Source organism: Diadema antillarum, unplaced genomic scaffold (assembly GCF_040938485.1).
Source record: "Diadema antillarum isolate AM-2024a unplaced genomic scaffold, OU_Dant_1.0 seq00002044_RagTag, whole genome shotgun sequence".
Classification (NCBI taxonomy): Eukaryota; Metazoa; Echinodermata; class Echinoidea; order Diadematoida; family Diadematidae; genus Diadema; species Diadema antillarum.
Window position 1 is genome coordinate 36,244 of NW_027272695.1, and position 21,911 is coordinate 58,154.

The following is a 21,911-nucleotide window of genomic DNA, read 5'->3' on the forward strand; positions in this document are numbered from 1 at the left end:
TCAGAATGAACAGACGAGGGCTTTATGAAATCTAACGCAATAATCATTCCACTTTGACGCTGTACATGGTACGAGCAGAGCAGAATGCACATAATCAGCTCAATGCATTAGTGCACAATGCATACATCACAGTCTGGACTAACATACTCCTATAGGCTACATGGATTATCACTGTAATTACACACACTGCTGCCGTCTGGGTCTGTATTCCCAATGAATTGATTGATTTTTTAGCTTAATTTATGTGCGAGTAGGGCGGCTTAACTTCCCTCGTTAGGCAGTATCTAGCCACCATTCCCTTTCTATTACTAGCACTTCAGCTAGATCCAATTTTAATTTGCTTTCAGCCACTGTAATCATTCCCATGATCGTGTTAAAGGGTGTGTACAGTTCTGGTAGAGGTGAGGATTTAGCTTTTAACATTTTGCGAGATATTCAGAAACCACTCTATGAGATGTCAAAGAGCATGCAATTCTAAGGGGTATCAAAAGTTTATTTGATGAAAATCGGTTTTGAAGTGGCCGAGATATCCAAAAACAAGGTGAAACAAAGAGATCCTAATAAAGTTGGGGCATGTAGTCTTTTATTATTATCACTTTTTGGGATATCTCAGCCATTTGAAAACCAATTTTCATCAAATAAACGTTGAATCTTTCTTAAAATTACATGCTCTTTCATATTTCATAAGAGGTTTCTCATTATCTCACTTAGGAATGTAAAAACCATGAATCCCCACCTCAACCAGTGCTGTACAGTCCCTTTAAACTACAAGTATCACGCTTTACTTTGTTTTCTATGCTTTCCAACCAGAAGTAATGATGCCGATTCTTTAGATGCCTTTAGTATTCAAACTGTCTATACTATCAACATTCCTGTCCTTGTTCGTGTCTACCTATAGCCATACCTAATTTGTTGCGTTATATTGACATTGATAATTTGTTAATTAAAAACATTGCAAAAAAAAATGTTTTACAGCAAACACAAATTATATGGCCTTTTTTACGATCAGTGGTGTAACTTTTGTACTCAGAGGGTCAAAATTTCAAACAAAATATTTTTTCATTATTCTGTTTGATTCCTGTTGGAAAGTATTCAAATTTTTGAAAAAATAACGTTTCAGACCTTAAAGCTGAAGAGTTATTGGTGTAATTTAAGGAAAACCCTGGCACCTGAAGTAAATTTAAGCAAAATTTTGTTTTCATGAATTGCACCATACTGACAAAACTCTGTAGTCAAACTTCACCATGCAAAGTTTATATGGTTAACAACAATATATAGTTTGTGAATCAAAACTATTTGGGGGTTGAATATAAAGTGATTTAAAAAAAAATACACGAGATTTATAAATTTTTGGTAAAAATACCAATTGACATGCAATTTTTAAGATTTTAACTATTTATTGGAGGGCAAGCCAGGTCAAACTCTATACTATAACAAGTCTTTAAGAAGGGCTACCTTCCTATGTAGGTTAAATGAAATTCCAAACATTTCTTTAAATCTTGGATTTTTCACACATGGATGTTTCGGAGGTGACAGTTAACATAATAGAATGTTTCGGAGGTGACATTAATATTAACACTCAATTTTTTTTAGAATAAGTGACAATAACACAAAACTTCTTCTTTTTATCAATGTTTTTAATAATTATAACTCGAGAACAAGAAATTAACTCCTGTTTCAAGCAGATAAACCACACAGAACAAGTGTTTTTTTGCACTTCATTAATTAGCATGGGTACCGGTAGTTTGCCTTCCATTTGGACGAAGGTTTTAAGCTAAATATTGTAATCTGAAGAAACATGGCATTCCATTTTCTACCTTAAATTGAGATGAGGGTGTGAGATCATTTTAGTAATGTTTCTTTGCTCTCAGAACGTTTTATTCCACAACACCAGGGAAGAATCACTTCATTTCGGAGGTGACATTCAATGTTAACATTGTATTGAAATATTCATTTACAGTAAGAATATGACGGACATAAGCTAGATATTGTAACCTGAAGAAACATGGCATTCCATTTTCTACCTTAAATTGAAATGAGGGTGTAAGATCATTTTAGTAATGTTTCTTTGCTCTCAGAACATTTTATTCCACAACACCAGGGAAGAATAACTTTGTTTCGGAGGTGACATTCAATGTTAACATTGTGTTCAAGTATTCATATAGTGTATGTCCCCCCCACCCCCCCAAATTTACTATTAGACTTTGGCATTGATAGCACCCAACATGATTAAATCAGCTAAAATCTACTTTGGGGTCTTAAATTATAACATCTTAGCTCTATTTTGCAGAAAGCCCCAGTCAATTTGGTTAAGTGGTCTCAAAGAAATGTGGATTGTTATAAAGGATGTCAGGAGTCTGATTCTTCCAAGTTTAGCACTTGGATGCTCTTGGAACTGCATATTAATGTGTACACATAATATACAGAACTTGGAGGGAAGGGATTCCTGACATGCTCTACAAAAATTCTCATTTCTCTTTGCCCTCTGAAGCAAATTGAATGGGGTTTTCTGTAAGGTGTGGGCAATGAGTTATATTTTCAATCCCTCAAATTGTATTTTAGATTGATTCACTATCTTTAAAGTTATCGTTGCAGAGGGTACCATTGTAATTTTTTGGTGGGGACATAGGTTATGAATGCCAACAGCAAAAATTCTTATTTGACTTGTATTATGTTTTTGTTTGCACATAGTATTATAAATAGATTAATTCAAGGATGTTCATGAATTCTTCATCATTCTTGATAGCCACCATACAAATGTTATAATACTGGTGAAAGGTGTTTGGTTCATCTGGGATAAATTTTCTATAATACCAGATGCATTTAAACTATTGCCATTACTAAAATGTATCTTATGTATCTTTCTGAATTGCTTGAAAATTACCAGCAAATCATATATATTAGTCACTTTTGAGAGTGAAAAGTATAAGATAAGAAAAAATCATTTTATTGTTTTGGAGGTGACACAACACAGAGACAACCCAACTTCTCAGGTGTTAACTAATATATTGTGAACATTCATGTCTTTCCTCATGGCTTTAATTTTCAAATATAAGCTCTTTCTTTCAGTTCTTACTTGTTATTTTGTTTAGTTATTCTCTTTCATGATAGTGGATACCAGCTCATATTTTGTTTTAGATTGTAATTCATACCAATCTTTAGCAAGTTTTTACAGTTTGGTTAAGACAACAGTTTGTGTTTCCCAGCTTAAGAGAGCAGCATAATGCTTTTGTGTGAACTTATGGGGAATTTTTTTTTTTTGTTAAGTAATTTTACCCATCAACTTCTCAGAAGGTCCCGGACACAAACTGGTCTCAAATAACCCTATAAGGGACCGAAAAAGGACAAGTTCACCTCAATAGACACGAGGGTTGAGTAAATACAGCAATATTAGTAAAACACATCAGTGAGAGTTTGAGGAAAATAAGGCAATCTGTTCCAGAGTGATGAATTTTTGAAGTTTCTGCTCAGTCAAAGCTGAATGCGAAGACTTGTATAGCTTGTGATGTCACACGTGTACAAGGATATAGAGAAAGTATCAAGAAAATTCAACATATTTTCACTTTTCTTGCATAACAAAAGAACACTTGACTTCTCTCTTTTGGAAGGCAGGGTGAATAATATTGCCCTAACATACATCAGCAGCAAGTTGAATAAATGTGCACTTTTTTCAAAAAGTAAAGTTTTGTGAAATTCACTTATATTTTCTTTATATCGTTGTATGCATGTGACATCATACACTGTCGTAGTCGTCTCATCCAGCAGTGATTGCATAGATACTTAAAAAAAAAACCATAACTTTTGAATGGACTGTCCAATTTCCCAAACTTTCAATGATGTGTTCTACTAATGTTGTTGCATTCACTCAATCCACATGTATATGAAGGTGGACTTGTCCTTTAACAAACCATTTTCTTTTCCTTGAAATTCCAGTACTTAAAGCCAAATTCTAAGATAAAACATAATAACAAAACAAGGTAAACACGTCATCAAAATTATATTGAGATAGAACTACAAATCTTTTTTTTTTGGATCTTTCCCTTTCCAGTCCTGGGGACTTGTTCCTCTGTTCACTTTAGTTGTCAGATAACTTCAATAATCTTAAAAAATACAATGTCACAAACAGTTGGTTCAACTTGGAAAATGTAATAATTATTGTCATATTAAAAAAAAATCACATAATTTTGTTTATGATTACCACGTTGTACATGGAAAAACAACAACTAAGAATTCAAGAACAAGGTGTGCACCAGCTATAGGCATGTGGCCTTTTTGTGGAGTTCGATTATTTTATGATTTTTTTAAGATCGTGGACTAGGGCATGCATGAACTGCCACATGTATCACTTTGGTATCAAGGGAATTCTGGTGAGCTAGGTATATCTACAAAAGTCACTTCTATTGTGATGATTTTGTAGATATTAAATGTATTTGAAAATGTTAATAGATAGTGAAAAGGAACTTAAGTCTTGCCTTTCACTATCACATAACAATATGGTGTTAACAAACAATGTCACCTCCGAAACACAAGAAAAAGCAACCTACATGGAAGGCTGTGATTGGTAAATCTTCACAACTAAATTGCTTAAATTGGAAATCAAGCTTCTAAGATGAGAGCATCTATATGTTTACTTATCTAAAGCAGGAAAATTGATCTTGATTACAATATTATAATACAACAGATGGGTGTATTTTGTGCATTCTCTTTGTTAAAAAAGTGAAAAAAATGTAAATTTGCCCTAAAACGTACAGTATAGTAATAAAAATAAGAGTGAGAGTGTGTTAGTTGATTTCTCCACTTTGAGACTTATGTTACTAAAATAGATGAAACCATTGGTGTACATTATATGGTTTCTCTTCAATAGAAATGAGCAAAAACTCTTGTTAACAGTGTTTTGTCACCTCCGAAACAGTAATTCTTAGTTTTTATTAGATCTTTTATTAATCTCTAGAAAATTCTCACTTCCTGTTGCCATATTACTATTTTCATCCAAAAGAGATTCCTGTCAATTGGACAGAATCAAACAAAATTGCTTTGTCTTCGAGAAATTATCAAATATAATACGCTTGTTGTTTCGGAGGTGACAATTGTTTCGGAGGTGACAAGTGTTAACGGAAAATTGTAAATTGCTCCGAAATGAAAACAACAGGCTATATTTCTACTACCTTCCTTCAGAGATAATGTGAGGGGATATGTTACATTTTTGTAAATGTAATGTATAACTGATGTCAAGAATAAAAAAATCAAATACATAAATCTGTTGTCTCGGAGGTGACAGAAAAGTTAACGGAAAAGTTGCATAAATTTATAAACACTCACCAAAAAATAATAAGCTATTTGAATCAAATAATCTTTGGATCGAAGTTAAGTCAGATTGATTACTATTCTGTTTTGATGGAAATTAGCAAAGTTGAATTTTATAATTGTGTGCAAGAGCTAACTCAAAAGAGGGGTTAATTGTTAACGGAAAATGTCACCTCCGAAACATAAAGTTTGGACAATTGCAGTCTTTAAAGAAGACAAAGCAGAACCCGGTAAACATAATAGTTCTTAATGTTGGATACCTGTCTATCACCACGACAACAAAAATAATGAAAAGGAATAAACAATTTAATATGCTAGGTCTGACAAAAAAACCATGTCAGAGTGCATACACCAAAAGTGTTGGATTTCAAGCATGTAAGTGCATGCCACATCTGAAAGAAAAAGAGAGGAAAGTTCGTTAAGGTACCCAAGGTAGACACTGTGGGTGGTAAGTTTATGAGAAAAAATAATGCATATCTGTCAGTGTATAAGAAAGTTATACACCAATTAGTGCCAAAACTGTGTTTTACACCACTGATTGTAAAAATGGCCATATGCACTACTGTAAAACAAGAATGTTCATGTGCATTTCAATTTCACAAATTTCATGACAGCCAAGATTCGCAAAATTAAAATGCACACAAAAGTTTCAAGTCTTCAATATGCATTGAATACCAGTGGCAATTCATGAAAATGTCATGCCATTGTTACGACCAAAATCACTCTGAGAATGATCGCACAAAAGAAACAATCAACTGATGTTCAGGCGGTTTATTAACAGTGATATTGTGGGTATAGACTGGTAATCGGTTTCACATCAGTACAATAATGATCAATAGAAACAAATATAGTCAGTAATGGAATCACTTACGTACGCATTACACGCAATATCCCTGGAAATGTCCAAATACGATGCTCGATGCACAAACGAATGATCCGCGATGCACCGATGAATGATTCCTCTGACGTAACTCCAGAGGTACAGGTTACGATAGTCCACGGTATAGATCCGGGGTAAAATCCACGATATAATGTTCCCAGCAAAATGTGCAGAATCCAACGACCACGTCCAGTCGATGCGTTGAATGATGATTCACTTTATATTGTCCAGCTAGGAATCCAGCCCGTCACAGCTTTGCCGTAGCAATGTCCGTTGACACAAACATTGAGTCTCTCTCCAATGTAGGCAAATTAATTATCTGCAGGCAAAATATCTCCCAGGCCTTATCTCCACAAACATAACAGGTCAGCAGGTAACACAGGACTGACTATAACAAGTCGCTTCAGAGCCAGAAGTGACGTAACTCTCAGAGCAGAGGTGTTGGGTACTCTGCCTACTGCAGAATTCCTCTGGCTTATATACTATCCATTCACCCCCTTCTAGCACATTCTATAACTCTCTCCAACCTACTAGCCAGTCCAAGTTCCAGGAAACCTGGATGACTCACTGCCTAACTATGTACAAAACATCATTACCAAAAATAACTACCAATCACATTGGGCTACAGGGACAGTGCCTCACTCAGCCAAACATGTAAGCACTTCCCAGAACTTTCTGGAATGGGTGAAACCAATCTAGATTGAGTGAGCTATGATGTATTTCCTGCTACATGCATGTACTGTATAGCTACATTGTATACCACCTAGAAAATTCTCCACTGATCTGGTCAGCCTGTATACAACATGTACTATATCTATACCACATAGAATGTTCTCCATTAATCTGGTCCACCTGTGTACATACACATTAAAACAGCCAGGCATACAGTACATCATACATGTACGTGTACATAACTACTAGTGTGTACATTTGTGACACCATCCCCCATGGGAAAAAGAAAGCCTTGCCGTAGCAAGGGTTTCTTTTACCTTCACAATTTCTCATTATTATTTACAATAAATGTGAGGTAAAATCCAAGTCAAGCAACAATAATCACATACTATCACATGCCTTTTGGATAGCTGTATTAATTCCATGTTCTCTTTTCATGGATACTATTTACAATATTGCTTGGATTCTCGGAGCTTATACAATCATATCAAACTCAAATTGCATACATCAGTAATGGATAAACTGAACACTATGTATGATTTGAGGTGAAAACCTTTCACCCTTAACTTCTACTGTGCTATTCACTACCTATGTCACACCAACTGACTTTCTGTCATAGCACACTTTCAGCATGTTTACGTGACACACCCTCTGATCTTTGCGTCTGTCTGGCGTACTGATCACATAGTTCACATCATTGAGTTTCTTTTTGACATAGTACGGGCCACTGAACTTGGCTTTCAGTGGTTCACCTTGTATGGGCAGCAGTACAAGAACTTTGTCACCTGGGTTGAAAGTTCGGGCTTTGGCATTTTTGTCTGCCTTTCTCTTCATAGAGTCTTGTGACACTTTCAAGTGTTCCCTAGCTACCTCACAAGCCTTTGAAAGCCTTTCACGAAACTTTGACACGTAGTCAAGTAGGTGGACCTCATCATCCTCCGTCATGAATTTCTCTTTGATGAGCTTCAGTGGGCCCCTGACTTCATGACCGTACACCAACTCAAATGGGCTGAAACCCGTTGACTCGTTTGGGGAGTCCCTCGTTGCGAAGAGCAGGAAAGGGATGCCCTTATCCCAATCCTCGGGATACTCCTCACAAAATGCCCTAATCATTGTCTTTAGGGTCTGGTGGTAGCGCTCCAACGCACCTTGGGATTGGGGATGATAAGCTGACGACTTCAGCTGCTTCACACCCAAACGATACATCACCTCTTGAAATATGCCTGACATGAAATTTGACCCTTGGTCAGACTGCACTTCCTTGGGCAACCCATACCTAGTGAAAAACTGCACTAGAGCATCTACCACAGTCTTAGCAGTGATATTTCGCAATGGGATAGCCTCTGGAAACCGTGTAGACATATCCATGATTGTCAAGAGGTACTTATGACCCGACCTAGTCCTAGGCAAAGGTCCAACACAGTCAACTAGAACCCGACTGAATGGTTCTTCAAACGCAGGTATCGGAATCAATGGCGCCGGCTTCACCGAATGCTGTGGTTTACCAGCCACCTGACATGTGTGACAAGTCTTGCAAAACTCAGCCACATCCACATTCAACCCTGGCCAATAGAAATGCCTCATGATCCGATCCTTTGTCTTTCTGACGCCTAAATGGCCGCCAACAGGTAACTCATGAGCAATCCTCAAGATCTCACCGCGGTAACTAGGAGGGACAACAACTTGACGGACCACCGTCCAATCCTCATCAGCTGGCCTATGGGGAGGTCTCCACTTCCTCATCAAAATGCCATCTTTGACATAATAGCACTCAGGGACCTTTTCAGCCTCAGCCTCAGAACACGCCGTCTGAGACAAGCCTTTCAACTCAGAGTCTGCCTGCTGTGCTTCAACCAAGGAAGACTTGCTAAACAGCCCATCACTGTTAGCCTCGGAGCCTAATACAGCAACCCCATCATTCAAATCCTTGAAAAAGGTTTCTGCCAACCAAACACCGGAATTCTCCTCCACATCAACAGAATCCGCATCATCTTGAACAGCTCTACGAGCCTGAGACCTAGTCACAACACAATCTGGGAAAATCCCAGGAAACTCCTCCTGCAACTGCTCAGTTTCAGCAACCACCACTGGTTTATCCGAAACAACTGGAGACGCAACCACCTTGTCCCCAGCCAAGTCATTCCCCAACAGGAAATCAATGCCTACCATGGGCAACTCAGGAACAACTCCAACAGTAACAGGACCAGAAACTAGGTCACACTTCAAATCCACTCTATACAGTGGCACTGACATATAACTGCCATCAACAGTCTGAATCAAGACTTTTGCATTTACTGCACTATCTGGTGGAAAAGTCATACCACCATCCACCATCAACGACTGAGAGGCCCCCGTATCCCGCAGGATGACTACTGGCTTACCTGCCTCACCAGAAGTACATGGGGTCACCTCACCATCAAACAAAAAGCTACGATAGCTCTCATCCACCTGCTTCAGCCTATCTTTGAATTTGGGAGATTGACTTTCAATGGCCTGTGTTTCACTGAACGGGACACTGTTTTCTGGTAGGACACTTTTTGACATGACAAATCCCAAGTCCTTCTTTGTTTTGTTTTGCAACTTCCAACACTGTGACTTTACATGCCCTGTCTTGTTACAGTGAAAACATTTGATGACATTTGCACTTGTACTGGACCCTTTGTCAGATTGAGGCTTTGGTGCCGATGAAGTGTCAGAACTCGTGCCTTTTTCAGGACCAGCATTCTTTGGATTGCTCGACTGAATTTTGTCTCTCTTGTTTCCAGAGAAATTCCTGAAAGGTGGTCTGTTGTCATTTCTGTGGGTCAGCTCATACTCATCAGCCATCAAGGCTGCTTTATGCAAACTTGTCACTTTGTGATCATCCAAATGTGACCTCACACTGAAAGCAACACTCTTTTTGAATTCTTCCAAGAGAACAACCTCACGTAGGTTATCAAAATCCTGATCCACTTTCAGGGACCTGTACCACCTATCAAACATCATTTCTTTTTCACGAGCAAACTCAACATGTGTCTGGCCTGGTCTGCGGTACGAATTTCTGAACTTGTGTCTGTACGCCTCTGGCACCAACTCATAAGCATTCAACACTGCTTTCTTGACTGTAGCATAGTCACGTGATTGCTCTTCAGAGAGAGATGAGTACACATCGGCTGCTTTGCCGACAAACACACTTTGCAGGAGCAAGGGCCAAAATTCCTGTGGCCAGTTCAAACTGTTAGCCACCTTCTCAAATGACACAAAGTATGCATCAACTCTGTTTTCTTCAAACTTTGGCACCAATCGAATGTTCTTGGCCAAATCAAATTCAGAGGGAGCCCTTTCACGATTTCCAACAGTTTGTGCATGAGTCAATTCCATCTCACGCAATTTCAGTTGCTGCTCCAGTTTCTTCATTTCAATTTCTCTTTCAATTTCTAATCTCATCCTCTCTTTCTCCATTTCCAATTTCGCAAGCTCAAGCCGTGTTTGATCTGAAATTTGAGCTCGATCTTGAGTGTCAATTTCTTCTTTGAGCTCCATGTGACCAGCCACTAAGTCAAGAATCTCTGCCTTTCTTGCACCTTGTGGAACATGTACATTTACATGCTGAGCAATGGCAGTCAAATCACATTTGCGTAACCTTTGCAAATCTTTGAGGGACAAATCTGTCCTCTGAACAAATGCCTGAACATCCATTGTACTGATTGACATTGTCACAATGTATTACACACAATATACAATTGAACAACCAACTCAACTCGTATTTTGTCTGTACCAATGTTCTGGATTCCGGAACGTTTCAAATTCTAACTTTTGGCTTTAAATTCACTTCCCGGACAAGCCCCCAATTTTGTTACGACCAAAATCACTCTGAGAATGATCGCACAAAAGAAACAATCAACTGATGTTCAGGCGGTTTATTAACAGTGATATTGTGGGTATAGACTGGTAATCGGTTTCACATCAGTACAATAATGATCAATAGAAACAAATATAGTCAGTAATGGAATCACTTACGTACGCATTACACGCAATATCCCTGGAAATGTCCAAATACGATGCTCGATGCACAAACGAATGATCCGCGATGCACCGATGAATGATTCCTCTGACGTAACTCCAGAGGTACAGGTTACGATAGTCCACGGTATAGATCCGGGGTAAAATCCACGATATAATGTTCCCAGCAAAATGTGCAGAATCCAACGACCACGTCCAGTCGATGCGTTGAATGATGATTCACTTTATATTGTCCAGCTAGGAATCCAGCCCGTCACAGCTTTGCCGTAGCAATGTCCGTTGACACAAACATTGAGTCTCTCTCCAATGTAGGCAAATTAATTATCTGCAGGCAAAATATCTCCCAGGCCTTATCTCCACAAACATAACAGGTCAGCAGGTAACACAGGACTGACTATAACAAGTCGCTTCAGAGCCAGAAGTGACGTAACTCTCAGAGCAGAGGTGTTGGGTACTCTGCCTACTGCAGAATTCCTCTGGCTTATATACTATCCATTCACCCCCTTCTAGCACATTCTATAACTCTCTCCAACCTACTAGCCAGTCCAAGTTCCAGGAAACCTGGATGACTCACTGCCTAACTATGTACAAAACATCATTACCAAAAATAACTACCAATCACATTGGGCTACAGGGACAGTGCCTCACTCAGCCAAACATGTAAGCACTTCCCAGAACTTTCTGGAATGGGTGAAACCAATCTAGATTGAGTGAGCTATGATGTATTTCCTGCTACATGCATGTACTGTATAGCTACATTGTATACCACCTAGAAAATTCTCCACTGATCTGGTCAGCCTGTATACAACATGTACTATATCTATACCACATAGAATGTTCTCCATTAATCTGGTCCACCTGTGTACATACACATTAAAACAGCCAGGCATACAGTACATCATACATGTACGTGTACATAACTACTAGTGTGTACATTTGTGACACCATGAATATATTGCTTTGTATACCCTAGTACTTGAAGTCACATATTGAACAGTGTGTGTAAATGTTGATCTGGTGATGATGGTAAAACTAAGCTCTTCCCTACTGCAGTAATCAAACTAGACATTGATTTAATAACTTGACCCAGTTCAGCTGCTTAAAGATATTCTAATTATGGAATCTATTTTATACCGTGTAGTTTTTGAATGAAAAGTAATCAAGTCCCACAAAACAATATTGAAGGTAGTAAAGTTAAGCTAAGCACACAGAGTTTTCAGTGAGATTTTATCAAGAGTCACTATGCTTCAGCTTACAATTCTCTCCCACACAGTCAACAACTTGTACACAAGAACTGCTGCAGAAGTCGCCCATTTTGAATAACATAATTTCTGGCAAGTTTTTCTTAAAAATTAAACCATGATTCAAACTTGTATAGCAGGCTGGTAATTTCCTCTGAACACTAGACTCTGGGAATACCCTGAGTACTTTTTTTTCTTTGGCTTTTTTTATTTCTTTTTTTTTTTTTTTTGAAGTTGAAAGAACGGTTGAACATGGAAGTGGTCAACTGGCTTGCTTCATTTTCACTTTCTGACATTTAAGAGGAAACACAGGCCTACACTTTTGTAAGTTTTACAGTCTTGTACACATGACAAGATTATTAAAGAGTACAAGTACAATCCGCTTTCAAATTGGACTGAGTTCTTTCCTTGTAAATGGCAGTTGTCTATTTCCACTCATAATGCACTGTGTGGGCAGTGTCTGTCATTATGAGCATATTTCACATATTAAATTGAGACAACAAACACTGAAAGGCAATTTTTGTGACTGATCAAATTCGCAATCCTGAACCACATTGATAGAAATCATTACTTTTCAAGAGAAAAAAAAAGTGATTTCTCAATTTGGTTATGATCAATACAACACATCAGTGTTGGGGGCTATATATGTTCACGGGCTATGAATTTCACAAATATCATTGGTCAAATCTTGAAATTCAAATTTTAAGTAAAAACAGTGCAATAATACCTGGGTAGTGCTTTCAATAGCATGCATGAATAATGCAGATAAGGAGGCCAAAAAAAAAAACACACTTGGTGTGTCAGTTACTGGTTTTGTCAGTATACATACAGCAAACAGTCATTTTCTTTTTTCAATTTATCTCCTATATCTTTCAACCAGGTATCTCAGGTTCATTTATCAGCATCCAAATTAATGCATAAGACTAAGGGATTATTACATCCACAATAGTCTTTCATACAAAATCTGCACTTCTTTTATAAGCACCCATTTTAAAATGACCCTCATATTTTCATCAATACTCTTAGTGTGTACACAGTATACATGAGGGAAATCAAGCGTTCTTTTGACTGGACTCATCCAAATGTGTCTTGGAAAGCATTTGTACAAAAGAAGGCTTTATCATTCTTTGGCTTGTCATCTGGATAATAGTACGGCACGCAACAGAAATGCGGATAATCTTAATCCAGATGCCAGACTAAAGGCACTCAAATTACATCATCTGCATTCACAGGTGTCTGCAAGGGGTAGGAAGCAAGGGTGCAGAGTGGGTGAAAATCCCAACAGATGTCAGAATTACACTCCTAGGAAAAGGTGCTCTTTATAAAGATACGGTGGAAAGTTTTTCAGCATTTCCTTAAGTCAAGCTGCCATGAGAGAAAAATTATGTGCCAACACATGGTAGATTAAGAATACTGTACCTGTAGATTTCTTTTTCCTTATAGAAATGTGAAAGTCATCTTGTGACCTCATATCAACATTGTAGCAGTACCAGGCCTTTTCTTCAACTCAGTACATACCCTCTACCTTCATTGCCTAGTTTTGGTAAGAGGGAAAGCAGAGTGCCAGCAGAAATCCGGCGGTTCATTCAGCTTTTCAGAAATGACAGGAAGTGTATGCTGAACTGTGGGTACAATTTTTACCAGCACGTGTGTCTCTTTTCATCCCGTAACTACGAGACTGATGTAAGATACTGGTACACATGGTCATACTGGTATCGTTCTACCCCAATAATACGTGAATCGGGTACCCTGTGTATACAGTATCATCCACAGAACAGTCTGATTTCCGCAGAATTCAGTGTACTCGGGGAGTGTCTACTTTGTCTGATTGAAACAAACTTGTACAGAACTTATCACAATGACTCGTGGTATTTAAAGATTTTCTAGTTTGAATTCTTTGCATGAAATGTCTTCACTTACCAACCCAGATTTGATAATGTCAAAGCAAAATGGTTTTCATTGACATCAAGGTAAATGATAACTTCAACGTCTTGGCATCAAAATTTGTTTATAGTGAAACCTGTCACTGAATACAAGATGAATGTGAACTGTTGTCAATCATACAAGATATCTTTTCTTTTTTTACCTGCTATGTAATTGTCAATTTATAATGACTTTTCAAATACATCACATACTTGTACGTGTACAATGTAGGTGTTATATGACAAAATGTAAATGCCACCTGTTGTATTGTGCTCTTAATATTTTTCATAGTTTCACAGTGCTTTCATCAATACACAAAAATAATAGCAAAATCAATTTCATATTTAAGGTACCCGGTAATTTAGGCATTCAGGCACACACTACCCATTCCTGTACTCTGTGTATGCAATATGAATCTATGGGAATTTTCTACTTTTATTCAGTGCATTCAACTGCCATGATACACTGTAAGTTGCACACTTGTTCTTTGAGGAGTTGAGTATATAGCTGTACATTACATTAAAATTCTGCTCGCTCCCTGCTGAGATAAATGCAGGTATGCGAAATTAGAGTTCTTGTTAATAATATTCACTCTGCAACCTGCCAGCCACTTAAATTCTGAAGAGTGAGCACTCAGCTTTTCATAGCTGGGTGACATCCTATACGGTGTACCAACGTCGCCCTCGTATCATGCGCGCTCTGTAAACATCCCAAAATGTCAGATGGTGCTCGGCAGAATCAATTAGGTTTTCTGCAAACGAGATTGCCACGACCGCCACGACACTCCAGCGCCGCCGCGGTGCATGCTGCAACCTCCCAGGGAATTGAATTTATCAATACCCGTTAGGGAACCCGAAATCTTGCTCCCGCATACCCATGCACGCACTCGTTGCATTGCCACTCGTCACTATCTCATTTGTTACTCTGAATCTAGGAACCTTGCCCGTGATCATTACTAACTCAGTGCTCCTCAAATAAAGTGGGTGCTCCTGCCAAAATGAATGGCACACAACATCCTTTGACATTCTGCAGCCCTGCAAGAGTAGTCCGAAAGCAGATTATTAAATTTTCTGACTCACATTTTTGCATTGTCTTCTCCCCTCCTTTCTTCTTAGAACTGTTTTTAAAAAATGCATTTCACATTCACTTGGTTTCCTCAAATCTGCTCCTTACGCACTCTGCAAACCTACATATGTGGCCCTACTTCACAAAAGCCACAAAAAAGTTGCACGAGACTTATTTCCAATAAGCCTACAGAATGTGCATTTTGGGTCAACTTGGCTGATCAAGGTTTTTGTCTTGGTTGCTTTATGTGATTTTTCTGTTTTGGGGGGTGGGGGTGGGGGATAGGTTCTGGAATAAGGTACTTTTTCTCTAAGATGCATTAGAAGTTTTATGGCATGATAAAAAGTATCATGTCGCATTATGTCAATCTATAAATGCATACTTTTTCTGTCTTATGCTGGTTTTCCCCCATTTTATACTTCATAAAACTTTGTTCATAGTATATTAACAATGCTCTAGCTTAATTCAGAAATCTTTTCACAGTAGTTATTTGAGTTTTAAGTCCTCCCCTCTCTCTTTTCCACACACACAATAAAGAAAAACTAGAAGGTAAATAACCTTCCAAGACCCTCATCCTTTATTCCTACCAATTTAGTTGATTTTTTTTTTCATCATTTACTTTTGTAGATTAGAAACCTCAAATTCGGTTGAGATAGACAAATGTACATCACTTTAAAGCAAAAAATCTGCCTTCTCATAATTTCACCTTTACTTTTAAGCCATAATATCTGGGCCCTGTTTTATGAGGAGTTAAAATTGACTATAAAGTTGATTTCTATGATAAGTCTACGGCAACCTGTGTGTCATGGAAATTTAAAATCAATTTTATCTTTTGATAAAACAGGGCCCTGGCATCTCTTTGTTAGAATTTTGAAGCATGATCACATTCACTCTGTCTGTTCTTACAAGATACCAGACTTAATATAACATTAGACAAATTCCGCTTCCCATCTCCCCACCAGTAAAAACTGTGCTGCCTCAGGATAAACTTTGGCATTTGAATATATAACAAGCAAACTGCACAAGCATGCACCCTTATCAGTATTCAAGTCTTGGATACTGAGTTTAATAGAACTAACTTCTACACAGGAGACTATAAATTTACATCCTGAGGCAAGAATGGTTTAGAGAGCAGCATGTGAAACACTATCCGCCGGAACAAACACTGTTGGCAAATAGTGCTGCATCCAGTGGGAATATCCAGGGCAGTATTTGCATTTTGTAAGGATGAGACGGAAGAAAGGTACAGCTCGACAAAATTTGCTCTTCCATGGCAATATGATGTTCTCCAAACACGCGAGTGATCCACTATTAAACGGACTTCTGATGGCATACAGCCATGTCGCAGTGGACCGTTTACATCGAACATGCAATTTATGCACACCTGCTCAGTTCAATTCAGATGACTGCAATTGAGTTGACAACGCTGCCTGTGAAAACATTGACAGAATGCTTGCATTGCTGTATTATGTGCATGTTACATGTATGCACTCAGGTGTGTGTGCATACAGATTAGCAATGAACTATGATAGTGTCATACAGCATTAAAAGCGGGTGATGCACAGAAGTGGGGGAGGTAGCGTTTTGGATATTTAACTACTTTGTCACCTGGAATCAAAATAGCTAGGCATATTGATGAGAAATTATGCATTTCAAACACAGGTGATGTTTGTCTGAAGAAAATTGGTTCATAAGTGGCCAAAAGATATTGTAGAATGCTATAAAGATAAGAAAAATACAAATTTCTTTCATGTAAATGACGGGGGAGCTCATATTTTATGGTGAACATGATAAGCCAAGTGCTGTGTATAAAAGTCAGTATGTTTATCACAAGGTTGAGATGCAAACATACACACCCTACCCCCCCCCCCCCCCCCCCACGAGAGAGGGAGAAAGGAGAAGAGAGAAAATTAAATGGAAGAGTAAGAGAGAAAGTGACAGTGGGTAGAGGGGTAGGAAATGAGAGAGGAGGAAAAGGAAATAGAAAACAAAAAGAAAGAAAACGGTAAAAAGGAAGAAAGAAAGGGTGACAAGGAGATGTGTAGGAAAAAAATATGAGAAACTAAAGGAGAGCGACGAGGACGGGGAAGAGGATAAAGGGAAGGAGGGGCAAAAAAAGAGAGAGGAAAAATATGACATAAAAGAGAGAAGGGAATGAGAAAATGTGATAGAGGGAGGGAGAAAGAGAGGAGACGGAAAGAAAAGAATGAATGAAAATAAACCAAGAAAGAGAAGAAAGGAAGAGAGAGAAGGTAATAGAGAAGGGGGGAGGAGAGAGAAAAGAAAGATGAGGGGAGGAGTGAAATGGAAGGCAAGATGGACGGAGAGAAGAAGAGATCAGAGAAAGCGTCGAGTGCTCATCACCCTGACTTGGTTGCCTCCTGAAGCATCGGCAGCTCATCCTCCCTAATTAAATCCCGCACCTTGACTGTCGGACGACGATGTCGCCTGGGATTTATCCCGGTCCCACAGGGTCCTCTCCATCATCATCCATCCTATCTACGTTTCTCACACACTAGCAGACCTTACAGCCACCTCAAATCAAGACACACTTTAATAAAGACAAGGGAACCATTGTACGCTTCCTTTCACACGGGCCCTCAACTCCGGAATGAGCTTCCGATATATACAGTGTACACACTGCCATCATACGTAAAACCAAATTTGAGAAACTTATCTTTTTTTTTTATCTACAATGCTAATATTTGCTTCAGATAGTATTTTACAAAATCATAATTTCATCAGTCATGCTACAATTTACACTATATGTGCTTTTGTATTTAAGCTGTTATTTTCAAAAATGAGGAGGTGACAGACATTTTCGCAAGATGTTGTTTTCGCAAATTGACACTGAGGCTATTGATAATGCACTATTACCCTAGCGCATGGTTATAGTGACATTCTTGCATATTGTTAAAATCGCAGTGCAACTGTGATTCACGAAATTTGCGAAAATAATAGCTTAAACACAGTATGTGAAATTCACCTTGTACTTACTGTAAATGTACAGTATACATCATTTTAATACTGTAATAACATACACATACACATAACATTCCCATGTAAACCCTGTCCGACTGATGAGATAATATTATGTGCTTTATAAGAATACAAACTTTGTTCTAATTATATGATCATGTCTTCATGACCATGTTGCATCTTAGTTAAAGGACAAGTCCACCTTCATATACATAAGGATTGAGAGAATGCAGCAATATTAGTAGAACACATCAGTGAAAGTTTGAGGAAAATTGGACAATCCGTTCAAAAGTTACGAATATTTTAAGTATCTGCGCAGTCACTGCTGGAAGAGAAGACTACTACAGTGTATGATGTCACATGCGTACAACTATATAAGGAAAATAAAAAGAGAATTTAACAAAACTTTACTTTTTGAATAAAGTGCACATTTCTTCGACTTGCTACTGACGTATGTTAAGGGTAATATTATTCCCCCTGCCTTCTGAAAGAGAGAAGTCGAGTGTTCTTTTGTTATGCGAGAAAAATGGAAATATGTTGAATTTTCTTTATTCTTTCTTTATATCGTTGTACTCATGTGACATCACAAGCTATAGTAGTCTTTTCATCCAGCCGTGACTGAGCAGAAACTTCAAAAATTCATAACTTTTTTACGGATTGTCCGATTTTGCTCAAACTCTCACTGATGTGTTCTACTAATATTGCTGCATTCACTCAACCCACATGTCTATGAAGGTGAACTTGTCCTTTAAGCACCTGGCATTTCAGCTGATGATGGATATCAAACTTGCTGTACTGCCTGCTTCCTCTTTCTCCTCCTTTGAGCAACCTCTCTCAAATTTAATCAAGTTAGGAGGAGCGATGGGAAGGTGGGAGGAAGGCATCTTTTACGATCACCTTTTTCGGCAGGAAGTACAGGGAGATGGATGACAGGAATGCATCTGCCCTGGTATGGAGTTAGCTGGCTCTCAAACTATAAATAGATCTCCTCAAGGAGGACCGTAAAACAAAGAGAAGATGATTATGCATCTTATCTCCACCATTTGTTTGGATTCAGCACACAAATCTTGCATTTCTATTGCATGACAGTATGCACACTAAAGTAATAACAACTTGTGTAAACTGCATTTACATTTCCAAGTCTAAATGATCCTGTAAAAAGCTTTGACATTAATTGCTCATGTACACTGGTTGAGACAATTTTCTCATAGAGTTCATATTGTGTTGAACTCTCGTTTCAGGACTAATGTGCAAATGTATTTATAATGTGTGTACAACATATGCTTGCTGCAAAAGATTGCAATTGCAATGATCACTTAGCAGATAAGTTTAAATCTAAGTGTATTGCATCAAGGATTGGTGAAGTCTTCATAGCACCATGCCCCATACTTCTAATGCCATGCATTTAATAATAAACATTGTGTCCTGTACATCAGTGAGTGCACACCTGCAGCTGTGTACACAAATAACTGCAATTTCCTGAAACTGTGCACGGACCCGCTGCTTCATTTTTCTATCTCCATGCAGCAACCTTTCAGGCAACATGACTAGAAGTTTGTCTTTTCAACAGACAAGAATGACACCCTGTCATTTGACGAGACATAAATCAGCTTAATATAGAATTTTACCAGTAATCACGGCATGACAATAACAAGAATCCTGACAAGTATTGAATGCATCAATAGACAAGGAGCCTGCTTGTATACAAGTCTTGAACAGAACTTTTCCCATTTACAATCAATTTGATGCATTCGTATCCTTGAAAGTTGACAAGATGGTGAAAGTTGACAAGATGGAGAAAGTAGCAGGATTTCACACAAAACAACAGGATGCAAACATGATGACCTGTGGAAAACAGACTGGACAAACTCAATGTTTCAAGTTTTTGACACATACGTACTAGGGAAGGCCAAGGGCTGGCTGGATTTCCAACTTCTTATGACCACTATCGATGGAAAATCATCATGATGAGTACAATGCATTAATATCTACTCTGCATACATTTTGAAATGGGCATTTTCAAGGTAATGGGACCCCCCAACGTTACATTTGGTGTTTCGGACATATCCACAGTGCTTTACATTCTAAATGAAATACAATGGCTTTAAGTGATTCCTGAATAATATTTTTATCTTTAAATGAGTCACTTATATATTTTCTTATTTCTGCAAATTGAAGATGAAAATTTCATGTGAACGTATGTAACAGGTGGACAGACATTGGTGTACTAATGTATGACGGTCAAATTAAGTATCTTCCATGGAAAATGATCCTTTCTTTACTAAATGAACTGATATGGATGATAAGAGATAACATCATCCAAAGAAATCAAATTACCTGTGCATTAAGGTACATTTCTAGAGTTTAGGCTGAACGTATGTAACATGGACGGACAAAAATGTAACGTCCACGTCTGTCCACATGTTACATACGTTCGTTTTTTCTACAAGTGTACTATAGTGCACAGTTAATTTAAATTTTGGGGGTGATATTGTATCTTCTTATCCATATCAGTTGTTTTAGTAAAGGAAAGCTCATTTACCATAGAAGGTATTTAATTTGACTGTCATGCATTAGTACACAAATGTCTGTCCACCTGTTACATACGTTCACTATTTTTATGTTTTTTAAAATAAATTTTTATAGATAGCCTGCTTGGAGCAAAATCTGGACAAAGTTATCTCTCCTAGGTGAGCTTTATACAGTGCTAAAGTGTTTGGTGGGTTATTCACATTGGAAACATAAGATTACCTAGTGTCTTTGAAATGGACCCCATTACTGTGAAAATGCCCAAATGTATGCAATCGCAGTCTGTAGGTAACAGCAAAAATTTCAAGCTGTATTTTCTCTATACATTGTAATCAAATCAAACAGGAGGACAGTTTCTGAGTGTGTTTGCTACCATGTAGTCATCACATTAATGTAAATGCTGCCAGTGGGATAGCACCCAACAGTCAGTGTCCTATCCTACCAAATAATTTGCAACCTTCTCGACAAACCTCGGTTAGAAGCCACGGATGGGCAGTCGTCAGCTCGTCCCACTTGATGTCTTCCGTTACCGTGGCGCCACGGAACGCTGCCACTGACGAAGACTTGAGATGCTTGCTGAGGAGTGCCTTCCCTCCTGCCTCACGGATCGCTTTGGCAGACATCCTGGACGGGGTGTTATTCCTTTGGGGGTGTCTTGTGTCAAGAGCTGAAAATGGTGAAGAACAACAAGAATGGTAGAAAATAAGAAGAAACAAGTTTCAAGATGGAGAAAAAAGTGTTTGATTTAAAAACACAGGCTTCTTTAAATCATTAGTAGTTCTACTTACATGTATGCATGTATTGACTCTCATTTCCAGAGTGTGAGGGGTGGGGGTCTTTAAATGGAAGGTACAATGTAATTGCCTCTTCTGTATACATGTACATGTACCTGTAGCTTATACAAATACTTGGTTTTGAAAAAAAAAAATGATTCAAGTACCTTGTGGTTTTACACAAAAACACAAGATGACAATCATAACACTATGACACCATCCCTACCAAGAGAATTACACTCAGCATTATAGCTGCTACCATCCAGAAAATGATTATTCCTGGGTAAGCAGACTTGAAACATTACCCTGCAGACAAAGTTGTGTTTATCCTGTGTTTTTAATAGATTCTGCATAAATATCCATGTGGCAAGGTACATGTAGTATCACATGATACATTTCCCTATGACATCGTAAGGACTGCAGTCTTTGGGATGATTAAATTCAATTTACTTGATTTTTGTCATTAGATACCCAACTGCTCAGAGACTCCGATTCTCTTGAGCTGCAGATTCTCCCATCTGGATCACAGATGGGACAAATTTA

At 38.2% G+C, this 21,911-nt stretch overlaps 1 protein-coding gene across 1 annotated transcript in view; it reads right to left on the bottom strand.

Moving 5' to 3' along the window:
* Window positions 1–21,911, bottom strand: part of LOC139713734 (ATP-citrate synthase-like) — a gene marked incomplete at its 3' end in the record, with an annotated part of 63,086 nt that overhangs the window by 36,239 nt on the left and 4,936 nt on the right. The window contains exon 2 of the mRNA XM_071625439.1: window positions 21,066–21,262. Coding sequence (XP_071481540.1) covers window positions 21,066–21,218 — 153 coding nt within the window. The remainder of the gene's footprint in view (window positions 1–21,065; window positions 21,263–21,911) is intronic.